Source organism: Colossoma macropomum, unplaced genomic scaffold (assembly GCF_904425465.1).
Source record: "Colossoma macropomum unplaced genomic scaffold, Colossoma_macropomum, whole genome shotgun sequence".
In the NCBI taxonomy this organism is placed as follows: Eukaryota; Metazoa; Chordata; class Actinopteri; order Characiformes; family Serrasalmidae; genus Colossoma; species Colossoma macropomum.
The window spans coordinates 33,225,157-33,237,747 of record NW_023494799.1 but is presented as its reverse complement, the minus strand read 5'-3'; the positions used below and the strand labels follow the sequence as shown (position 1 = coordinate 33,237,747).

Genomic DNA, 12,591 nt, shown 5'->3' with positions numbered 1-12,591 from the left:
AAGAAAAGCTTTTATTAGAAAAAGTAAAAGAGATCAAATTTAGATCTGTAAAATTACAGCAAATTACTACCATTTTAACAAATAATAACAATAAAATAGCAGCATTATGCTGTTACTCCACACTCACCTGCACCACAAGACTACCGTGATGTGGCTACATTCTGCTGCACGTTTAGAGAAATAAACTGTAATGAAAATACAGTAAACTCAATAATTTACAGTAACTTTCCATATCGTCACTGTCAGAACAAAACCTCATATCTTAAAAAGGTAACTTTACAGGAGAAGGAGAAAATTATAATAGAAGTCAGCTTAAGATTTTTACAACTAATTTTTGACCACTTATTACAATAAAGATCCAAGGTTTTTGAGTGACAGTGACGATATGAAAAAACAGACTTGTAAATATGCGAAATTGATAGTCAATAACAGAATTACACTGTGAATAATTGACACTGAAAATAATGATGCACTGAAATAACAATTCAAATGTGTGCATCATTTCCACACACAGTGTATTAAATCAATGCCATTTTGTCTCTTTGCTTTGCTTACTTTTGATAACACCTCCACTGATGTAATATATTTTATTTACATGCAAATGAGACAATGCATTTTTTCAGTGCAAGAAAAGCTGCATTTTTTGCAAAAAGAAAAAAAAATAGGTTAGGTTCTAACCTAATACTCAAGTCCGTTTCTGAACATTAGGGGGCACTAAACACCTCACACTCAACGCTGCATGTTAATCATATTACTTGGTATGAAAAAAAGAAAAATAGTGAATAAATCATTGTAATCAGGAAAAAAAAATTAAACAGTAATAAACTAAATCGTGTGCAAAAGTTTGAACACCCCAGTCAAATAACGTATTGCTGACTTTCTAAGTGAAAATAACTGAACACATACTCTACAGAGAGCGCACTCAAATATTTTACAAACTATATTTAGTTATAATTGGAAAAAAAAATAATTTTAAATATGAAATGTGCACACTTGTGTTTCATTTTAATGTTAAATTCTGTAAAGAAACAGTATTAAAATGTGCAGAAGTGTGTTCTCTGTAGAGGAGGTGTGAACTTATTTTCACAGAATCAATAAAAACATTATTTGACCAGTGGTGCCCAAACTTTTGCATACAGCTGTACATACAATGGAAATAGAATCAAATTGGCTGTGTAAATAAAATAAAATAAATACACAAACAAAAAATTAAATAACAAACTAATTTTTTAGTTTAACAATAAAAACTAATTAATAAATGTACAGAAGTGAAGTCATTGAAGATGTCTTCGTCAGATATTTTATCAAGATTTAAAAAAAAAATCCTCTTGTGGCTTAGGTGGTCCTAAGCAACTGCTTGCACTGCACACAGCAAGAAGAAAAAAGATGGAGAGTGGAACTAAAACAGAGAGATCTCAGACATAAATGGAGGGAGGCGTGATTGCTGAAGGAAATGGGTTTTGGAAGAGAGCTGTGAGCAGACGCAAAGCGAAGTGACAGATATTGGGGGTGGGGGGGGGGAGGTAGGGGTTAGCCTCCCCAGCTACAGGAGCCCCCACAGGGTAGGGGAGGAGAGCAGACGCATGGCATATGAACCATGAGGAGGAGGAGGAGGAGGAGAGAGAAAAAAGGAGAGGAGGATAAGGATAGTGGAGTAGAGGTGTCACTGTGGCTACGTCTAAGATTGTGAAAGAGAGTGAGAGAGAGAGCGAGAGAGAGCGAGCGAGCGGAGACAACGAGACAGGGGAAAAAACTAAAAGGAGAGAGAGAGAGAGTAAAAGAAGGAATCGGAGAGTGAGAGACATGAGAAGAACAAAGAGAAGGGAGGAGACACAATCAGATGAAACCATACTGAGGGGACAAACTGGGGGTGGAGTGTGATAGTAAGCTGGCGAGTGAGTAAAGAGAGTGAGAGAGTGAGAGTGTGGAGTGAGAGGAAAAGGAGGGAAATCTCCGCTGTGAGCCAGAGCGGTGCTGAAGTTTTAAAGACCGCAGACGCACTGAAGTGCATCAGCTGCTCTGCGCACCAGCACGTGATGTGCGTATTCTCACTGGACTCTGTGCGTGATGCCCCAGCTGACCCTGGACCTACCTCCACATCAGTACTGGACTCTGGTCACACAGACACTTCGCTGACCAATGGACACTACTCTGCCTTTCCATATGTCGGAAACTAAGAGGATACTTTCCATCAACCGAGACATGCAGGTAAAGAAACTGGCTCGGTTTATGAATATATCTAGTATGAGTTGGTTAAAATGTTTAAATCTAAAACTCGCCTTTTACATTTACTCACATTTAAAATTTCAATTTATAGAGAAAATAAGTGCTGTGAATTTCTGTTGCTCAGCTAAAGATGCAGAGGAGTACTTAAGCAAAGTGTTTGGAGTATTATTTTTATTTCCTTACTGAAATATCTTTATTTATGTCAAACAGTGTTCACCGCAGGCATGTTGTTTCAGTTGTTTTTTGTCTTGAGATCTTAGACTGTGAGATTAGCTGAGCCATTCTTTAGCTTTAGCAGTAAGTGTTTGAGTTTAAGTGTTCTTGTGGTCATCAATTGCAATACATGGTCATCCATACCAGAGCTTGGTGCTTAAGAAGGTGGTGGAATGAGGGATAACAGGAATAAACTTTTTTGGAATAAAAGAGTTTTATGTAGTTTTATGTAGTATGTAAACATTGTTAAAGTCTCAAAATAAACCGTTCACTCTGCCATCCATATAGAAACAAAGCAAAAACAGGCCATTTAAATTAATTGTTTTGAAATGACCGCAATTAGACATAACCACCTGTTCAGCCTACGCCTATTCACACTGAAGTCATAAGGAGTGTTTCACCTCTGAGTGCTTTTTACTTGAGGCGTAATACAAGGCAGCCAATCTGAACAGAGATCATTTACATGTATAAGTCTTAAATGCACAGCAACAAAAACAGCCTGTTTAATTCTAAGGTACAATGGTCATGTAAAAATGAATTATGACTGTTTTGGTGTATTTAAAACATCCTATGTTTTTATATAACCTCAGGAAAAGCATCATCATATCATAGAATATGGGCCGCTTGTTCTAAGGAATAAGGGGTGGCTGGAAAATGACCATGTAAATATGACTGTTTTTGGTACATAAACCAACAAGAATGTTATGAATGGACCTCAAGGAGAAAAATATAATATAAGAACAATGTAAAATAGGGGCCCTTTAAGATTGTAGAGGCATTTGAGGGAAGTGCTAGAGGAAAATAGAAGGATATATGGTTCAGTTGAGCAAGACTGAAGAAGAAGAAAGATCATGACCACTCCTCTCACGTGTAGGTTAGGAGAGTGATGGAACTCCAGGCTACAGAGGCTACTGTGCCGGTTTCTCCATTATTCCAGATGACTATCTGCTGTAGCACAGCCTGGCCGCAGTGTCTTGACCTCGCCCCCAGCAGGCTGACCCCACCAACTCTGCTCCAGTGCCGTAATCCTCCTCCACAGCTTCCCCTACATATCCAGCCCACAATCCCGCCTATACACTCAGCTCGAATTAGCCTACTGACTGTGAGCTCGCTTTTTGCCCTGTTCTGCAAGTGAGCCAGGCATAAAAGAACTCTCTTCACCCTGGTTTCTATGTCTTATTTATTTTTTAAGATCTTCAGTCTTCACACGAGCATCACACAGAGTGGAGAGAAGGCTTGGACATAAATTATTTATGGAAGTTCAAGCGGCAAAATCTCTTGTTTTTTGTCTTGTTGTATAAATGTCTTGGTATTTTTGTGTACATACAATATATGCTGAATGATTTGATGATATATACAGTACTGTGCAAAAGTCAGAGACCTTCATTTGTTTAACTTCCAGCCAAAACAGCCATTGAGTAGAAGTCATTGAATGAATACAATGGATATGAAATGGGACTCTTAACAACCATGCAAGACCTAGTAGACCACCAAAACTGTCCCCATCAGATCAACTGTACTTAAAGCTGAGAGAGAGGAGAAAATAAACCTCCATTGTTGCTTCATATCTGAAAAAATCCACAGATGTTTCTGTCCATCATTTCACTGTGAGAAGACAACTCAATGCTATAGGTCTGAAAGGACATGTAGCTGTCAAGAAGCTGTTACTGAGTAAATAAAATAGGACAAAAAAGAAGAAAATTTGGCAAACCAAACAAGGAAGTGGGTCGTGTTCTCAGAACAACAGGCTGACCACTCCAAAGCCCAAACCTCGGCATTAATGTGTTTGAGATTACTTGAATTGTGAGAAGCAGAAAGTGCAACCAACTTCTAGGACTGAACTTTGGAGGCATGGAAAAATACCCCTGTAGATTTCTTGGAGCTGTAATAAAAGCAAAGGCAGGACACAGTAAATCAACTGGACATTGTATTTATCAAGCTTTCTGTTAAATGCATGTTTTCTGCTCCCTTTCTCACACTAAACATTGATTAACTTGTACATGATGGCTGTCTTGACTGGACATTAAAAAAACAGAGGGTGGTCTCTGACCTCTGCACAGTAAAAATGCAGACAGAGCGTGTTAGGCAGGTTCATAAAGTGGTCAGCCTTCACATTTTTTTCCTTGACTGTCTTCTGCTCAGTACTCAAATCATTACAATGAGAAAATGCACCCCCTCTCCCACCCATCCAGGCTTATCCATTTGAGACATGCACTTAGTAAATGGATTTAAATAAATTGTTTCATAAACAATTTGTGTCTGCTAATTCGCAAAAGCAACCAGTGGAGGGAATCCATCTCTGTTATGAGATGATTATGATGGCACGGGCGTGATACATAATGAATAGAATCCTTCATACACCACGTCCCTTCTGGCTTCATTAAAAACCTGCCCTACTTTTTGCTAAATGCATGTGTAATGAAAGATGTAGACCTTTTAGATGGAGAGAGACTGAGTAAGCGAGTGTGCATGCATGCGTTTGTGTGTGTGTGTTTTTGTGTGTGTGTGTGTGTGTGCGCCTGAGTCTAAAAGCGTTCAGCAAATTTCAGTGTGTGAGGAGAAGCCCTGCTGGGCTGCTGTCATAACTAGCAAGCAGCCCCAGCTGAGCTTCTACTTTAGCACTTAATATTTAGCATGCTAGGTTTGAGTTAGCGCAGGGAGAGCCTGAGTGTGGGTGTCCAGACAGGGCAGCTTCAGACTGGGGGAATGTGCTGTAATCAGACAGGGCCATGGCCTCACGCTGGCTGCCGAGAGTGAAGTAATGGCAGAGGCAGCAGTTAAGCTAATGAGACTGGTGAAGGAAGTAGAAACAGCCATGCAGGTCAACACACATGCACTCATTAGGCCGCTGCAAACATGTGTCGGCAGTTCCCAGAATCTTACTTATGCTCCCACATCATAATTAATGTCTTTACGCTGTAGTCATTGCTACTTTGACAAGCTCTAATTAACTGACATTAGCTAGCAGCAATATGTTAGCTCTTCTGAAGAACAATCCGTGAGGGGGTTCAGTAATGGAATACATTAGATATCATACGCGCCAACTACAGGGGGCAAAAGCCATTATGGTGAGACCATAACCCCAACACGCCCCCCCCAACACATACCCACACACCCCTGGATGTGGGATTTCTGAGCCTGACACATTAACTAATAACCGATAACACCTTATAATAGCTGATAGCAATACCAAAAAATGGTAATTTAAAACACATAAGACAATAAGATCTAAAGCCACTGACAGCAGTAACTCAAGAGATATAAAAAATAAGCAAAAATAACAAATCAAACAAAGTGAGAGTATATATAAATATATATAAATATATATTATATATATATATATATATATATATATATATATATATATATATATATATATATATATATATATATATATATAATATAAAATTGCATGCATATAAGTGTAAATAGCATAATGTGACTTTGAACACTAAGTGTACATAGCAGCATCATTCTGTTTGCACATAATTTAAATAGCATCTGCTGAAAAAAACTGTTACAAATAAAGAACAGGGATATGGAATTAACTACAACAACTAACAATGTCAAGATTATCATTAGCCAATGACAAGGCTAAAAACATGTCCATGTAGCTAAGATTAAAAGAAATATATACTATTAAAAGAACTCCCCCAGCTACGACTTTGCATGTCACCGTCTACTTTAAAGGACTGAAGATAAATTAATGGAGAAAAAAAAAAACCATAAACAAAAAAACATTCAGAGTGAAGCTAAGACATTGGTTTGCCACAGTAAAGCATAACAAGCTAATAGGTTTAGCTGATTTGTATGGGATATGAAACCGTCTTTTCTATAAATTTATACGAAGCCTTCAATCCTGAATAAGATTTGTTTTTTCATAAACCACATAGCTAAACAAAGATGAAAAATATTCACGGAATGTGCTTGCCTCCAAATCATCACAGCTATATAACATCCTGTTATGGCGGAACGTTTTTTCAAATTCAAATGCAAATTTCAAATTGCTAATTAAATTGTCTGTTTACAATTGCATTTTCCATGTGACTGTGCATTATTTAAGACATAATTTAAATTCATACGTGAAATGTGTATTTGCATTTGCGTTTCTGTATATAATGGCTGGAAAAAGTTCATATGGAAAGTGCTTTTGACATTTCATTTTCATTGTCTTAATGGTCTGACTCTGATATATTAAAAACAGAACAGCGAGCCCCAATTTTCAATTGCATTCCATCATCGTGGCGCTCCAGCTCTGACAAAATGAAAATGTATTTCGCTGTGGTCGGAACAAAACCTCGTATCTCCAAAAACTGAAAAAATAATAAAAATGGAGATACGAGGTTTGCAAGTGTATCTTCACTGAGTGCGTTTACATGCACTCAATAATCCAAACATAACCGGATTTTTGCAGTTATCTGATAATTCAAATGATCATGTAAACACCATACTCTGATCTAGAAATCCGATTAAGAAATCTGATAGAGAGCTAGATTTTAAGCTCCGTAATCAGTGCATGTAAACTCTTACTCAGATTTCTTTCAGATCTCTGTTTGCGATGGTGCAAAAAAAGACCAGAAATAAGAAGCGCCGGCGTGAGACGTAGCAAACAAGGTTCTCCCTTGTTGCCTGTTCAATAAAAGAGCATTCGCCTTTAAAGCGCAATGTTTCCCGCAAATTCTTCTTCACCGACACTAGAATATATTATATAATTATAATAGTTTGTGAAATACATCAGGCTACTTTCCAAAATTAATGGAAGGAAATTAAAGCTTTTTTTTTTGTTTATTATTTGTTTAGTTTTTAGCAATTAGCTTCATTCTCCCCCAGGACTCACTCATGGTCACCCTCTAGTTCCTTGCAGTGATGTTTTTTGATGTAATGGGAGAAATAGGAAGTGGTCAGGCTCCCCTTAAACTGACTCTGGTCAGGTTATCGTTGTAATTATGATTTCAATGTCAGGGTGATAATAATAATTACGTTTTTCATTTATTAGCAAATAATATATCGATATATCGTGCGTCCCTAAAATACATTCCGTTTCTTGCACTTCATTCACTCTAAGTGCTTCCTTTGCACAATGGTAGCAGTTAAAACAACCTCTTTTACTCTTGTACCACGCATAGAGGAGATGCTCTGTGTTTAGCTTCTCTTTTCTTCATCTATCATCTTTTGTTTCCCTTGATACCTGCCATGCGGAGTTTCTGCATGCACTGTAGAAGGGGAAGAGTAGGGGAGAGGGAAAATTAGAGACAGGGTCCTGTGCTACAAAGGACCTGTGAGTCATTCCAGTGAACACAGAGATGATTTAACAAGCAAAGAATGGATTGACTTGCTAACTGCATTTGAATGAGAATACTCCACAGGGCTGGTCATTTGCTGTAGGAGATTATGGAGAGTAGGCTCAGACGGAGGATGACTGTTGTGTGTCAGTTGGCATGCACACATGCATAATCACTGAAATCCTCCTTGAAATTCCCTTATTCTCAACCATGACATGGTTTCACAGCTAGTGGCAACATTTGCACGGTCACGGTCAAACTGAAGGCACAGCGCTGTTTAGAGGGCCCATATCCTAAATTTTTCATGCGTTTTATTCTTTTCCCCACTGATGATGTTTGTATGGTTTTATGTAGCAAAAAATCATTATTAGTTGACCATGTTCCAATCTTTGTTTATTAATCAGAATCAAACTTACTGTCCTACTATGCCTTTAAGACTAATATATCATCACGGTCCAAAAAAACAAAAATATAAGTCTTCAAAATAGTAACTTTACGGAAGAGAGCAAAAACATTCTTAACTTTTAATGTAAGTGAAGATAAAGATTTTTTTCCAAATAATTTTGGACATTTGGTCTGTTCATCAGGGCATCTTCAAACTATGTAAAGGACAGCGTTTCAAAAATAAAACAAAAACGAAATTGAAAAAATTTAGCTAAATGTTTTCGATATGCTGGCTACAATATGCAAATGACTTCTATTCTGATTGGCTTGTCTGTATTGTGCTGCATTCAAAAAATGGCCTTGCTGCGGCACTTATTATAACTTAAACGTAAATAGGTGGGGCTACGGTCCTGTAATCTGCATAGGCAGATATACTTTACTGAACAAAAAGTCAGTTTTTTAAAAATAATATCAGTTCTTTTCAGTATTTAGTGTGTCCACCCTTTGCCTTTATTACAGCTTCCATTCTCTTTTGGAAAACCTGTTCTTTTGAAAAGCTTGCTTTTTCAAAGAAATCTGCATGGCTATTTTTCCACACGTCCAAAGTTCAGTCTTAGAAGTTGGTTGCACTTTCTGTTTCTCACCATCCAAGTAATCCCAATCACATTCAGTGATGCTGATTCTTCTTTTCCGTCTATTGTCTTTGCTCACTAAGGGTTAATTGACAACTACACATTACACACATACAATTGCCATTTTAACTAGAAATTAAATAAATGCAGGGTGGTCTTTTACACAGTACTGTATGTGTAAAAACAGGGCATCAAGCCTACGTGCATAGAGGACTCCCATATACCTAAATGCATATCTTCTCTCTCTCTCTCTGCTGTTTGACAGGGTTGCCATAAATCTGAGCGAACAGGCCGCAGCAACAGATACACTTAGGACCTTTCAGCACCTTTATCCCCATTGGAGGGTCCAGTACTGCAGCATGGCTGCAGTGGTGGCTAATCTCAGCATGCCCTGGGGGACAGGGGTGCTAATGGGCCTCACGGACACTCCTAATCAGACTGTGACTGGATCTCCAGGGCCTGGCCGTTCTCTAGCACCTCTCTGCACCGTGTGCTGCTGTGGAATGCTCAACCGCACCCTGGCTGTGGTGTTCATGGTCAGCCTGGCCTTCGCCATTGTCGTGGGCAACGTGGTCACGCTCACGGTCTTCATGCAGACACGCCAGTCCCGCACACCACAGGGCTACCTCAAAGGTATCCTAAAAGATTTGCATGCAGTGCTTACACAAATTTAAAGAGCTTGCAGTACAGCTTGGTGTCCATAAGAGGGCAGTGTGTAGTGAATTTGGGTAAAATTGGGTACAATGATTGCAAACACAGCCTCCATATCATCTAAATATATCCAATTAATCAGATTCCACAGTAAGATAATGAAAGTGATAGTTCAGCCAAATGGTTTGGCCATTTACACAATTATTACACAATTATTCCCTTAAGACAAATGTAGTCGAACAACCAAGCAGACTGGTGTCTAAAGTTCTTATGGCATTTTACACTGTATGTCATGCTATAATTTATATAAACGGACAAAACTCAGACAAAAGTCAGGCTTTATGGCTTCACTAGGTGCAATTGTGGTCATTGTGTGATCCACACACTTAAAAATGATGATTCTTGCATGATTAAACGTTTTTTTGCATCGTGAAAGAGTTCTTCAGATTGATGGAGAATGCGCTGTAGGTGGCTTTATATAGAACCATTTGAAAAGGGCTCTATTTGGCACCAAAAAGGGTTCTTCTATTGTTACGGTGTCAGGCTTGTTGCAATAGAAGAACCTTTTTTGTGCTATATGGAACCCTTTTCAAAAAGCTTCTATACAGAACCATCTACAGAACATTTTCCTTCAGTCTGAAGAACACTTTCATGATGCAAAGAACCCTTTAATCATGCAAAATGTTCTTTGACTTTTCAGGGTTCTATGTAGAACCAATTTATTTACTAAAAAATCCTTGAAGCACCATCATTTTTACACTTTTGTCCATTTGTTTAGATACTAGTATGTCATGCAGTGTCAGAAACCACATAAGCCAGTTGAAATTACTTTACCTCAATTTGAGGTAAATAGGTGATGAGGGTCAATCCGCTGTGGTGGCAAATGATATCCGACAATTTTGAAGCCATGAAAATGAGCTCTGAATAAGAGTAAAGCACAGAAAGTTGATGTCTGTTGATATTAGTTGATCTCTTCTGGAGTTTTTATATCCACAAGGCTAAGAAGTAATAAGTAAAGCTTACAGTTCATAGCATCATTGCATCATACAAACTGCACACCAATGTTTGCCACCAGTTTGTATGATGCTAAACTGGTGATACAAACACACACACACACATACGCACACACACACATCGTCTAAACTGCTTATCCTTCTGGGTCTAAACTGGTGACTCTAAGGTTAAATTACTTCTTATCGTCATGGATCTACTGCAAAATTGTAGAAGCAAACTTCAACCAATCATATCTTGGCTTTGGGGAGGCTAATGGGAAAAATGTATACATTGATTTTTGACAGTGTTGCTTAAAGACAGTTCTTCTTCCTGGAAACTCATGATATCACTTAATGTTACACTTGATGAACTGTTTTGTCCACAACGGTCTCTGCAGGACCAGTGATGCAATACAAAGCCTAACAAGATGAAAGAAGCACTTAGTGAAAATTCATATTTGGCATTTGAGATGTCCCAGAAATGGCCCACATGAGGAAATTAAATGAATTGCTGAAGCTGCCAGTATATCATTAATATGTATATATATCTGTGCCTGTGTTTCGTAGTGTCTCTGGCTGTAGCAGACATGATGGTTGGAGTCTTGGTGGTGCCATTCTCTGTCTACACTGAGATATCCCTCATGGTGACGAGCACTCCTCCTGTGTGGTACCAGGGTGGATCGGCAGTGACAGAAGGAGGGATTTCTGGCTCCTGGCAGCCCTGTATGCTGATTGGCCCTGTTTTCGCTGGCTGTACCTTCGTTTCAATCAGCACCATTTTCCTAATGACGGTGGAGCGCAGCGTGGCCATCTTGCGGCCGCTCCACAAGGACACTCTGGTGACGCGGCGGCGGACTCTGCTCCTGATCCTCGTTTCCTGGGCGGGCAGCTTCCTGCTGGCCATGGCGCCGCTCATCCTGAGTAAGAGCTTCACCCTGGAGTACAACGAGTGCAGCCGCATGTGCAACTACGTCCCTCTTCTGGTCGGCCTGCATCTGCCGGCCGACTCCAACATCATGCTACTCTTCCCTGCCTTTGACTTCACCCTCCTAGGCGGCACCCTTGCTGTCAACATCATGTCCTTTACCAGCATCCGCCGCTACACACGCAAACGCAAGCTGCTCTCAGAGGGCAGCCTGGGCCTGGAGGCCGGAGGGGCCGGCGGCTGCCCCCACAGACCCTCCTTCTCGGACATCAAGGCGGCCAAAACCATAGGCATCCTCACCTTTGCCTTCACCGCCTCCTTCTCGCCCATCGCCGTCTTCGTGCTGGGCAACGTGGTGGGCTACACCTGGTGCAACTTCTCCTTCTTCGCCTTCTGGATCCTGACGGGAAACAGCTGCTGCAACGTAATCATCTACAGCGTGAGGGACCAGCGCTTCAGGAAAGGGGTGATGCTGCTGTTTCACAAGGACCGCTCACCCCCGCACTCTGAAAAGAGCTGAGCTGAGGTGCTCAGGCAAGGAGGTCAAGCACTGCCAGCCTCTCCTCCGTTTCGGACTCCTTACCGTCTGCTCATGAGATTGGCGCTGTTCTTTTCAGGAATTTCTTCAACAGAGGGCTTTCTAAAAAAAGCTTGCACTTCAGGGACCAAAACCAAACCAACTCCAGGGATTGTGGCCAGATTCTTTTTTTTTTTAATCACTTTCTGACAGAGAACAATTATCTATAGTTTTGTTATTATTTATTAAAACTTAAATGTTGTCATGTCATCTATGTTGACCAAAATATTTATTAGTCTCAGAGGCTCCATTAAAAAATACATTCTGCACTTTATTCTGATGTTTAGGGGTGGTTTTCAGGACACAGATTAAGCCTAATGCTAAACTAAATAATGCTTTAAATGTAATGCAGCATTTCTTGAATAAATATTTTGGCTAATTTTTGTTTCTAATGCTTATTTCATAAAAAACATATTTAGCAGCACTCTGGGACAAGCTGGTAATGGTCTGAGGAAGAAGGACCTTCCAAATGTACATGAGCTAGATATGATAAACAAAAAATGTCAGTTGCAGTCCAAATGCAAATGAACAAGTAAATGATTATATGAATCTACAGCACTGTGCAAACATCAGAGACTACCCTTCATTTATTTGGTTTCCAGTCAAGATGGCAAGTTGTTCATTTTCAGGGGATATTTCTCACACACACACACACACACACACACACACACACACACACACACACACACACATATATATATATATATAT

At 39.6% G+C, this 12,591-nt stretch overlaps 1 protein-coding gene across 1 annotated transcript; it reads left to right on the top strand.

Annotated features, from left to right (window-relative positions):
• Positions 1 to 1,617: 1,617 nt before the first annotated feature.
• On the top strand, positions 1,618 to 12,261 carry LOC118819201 (trace amine-associated receptor 9-like). Its single transcript, XM_036586891.1, has 3 exons — positions 1,618 to 2,208; positions 9,003 to 9,370; positions 10,948 to 12,261. The coding sequence occupies exons 2-3, from the start codon at positions 9,097 to 9,099 to the stop codon at positions 11,823 to 11,825; spliced, it is 1,152 nt and encodes a 383-aa protein (XP_036442784.1). The 5' UTR covers positions 1,618 to 2,208; positions 9,003 to 9,096; the 3' UTR covers positions 11,826 to 12,261.
• Positions 12,262 to 12,591: the final 330 nt, after the last annotated feature.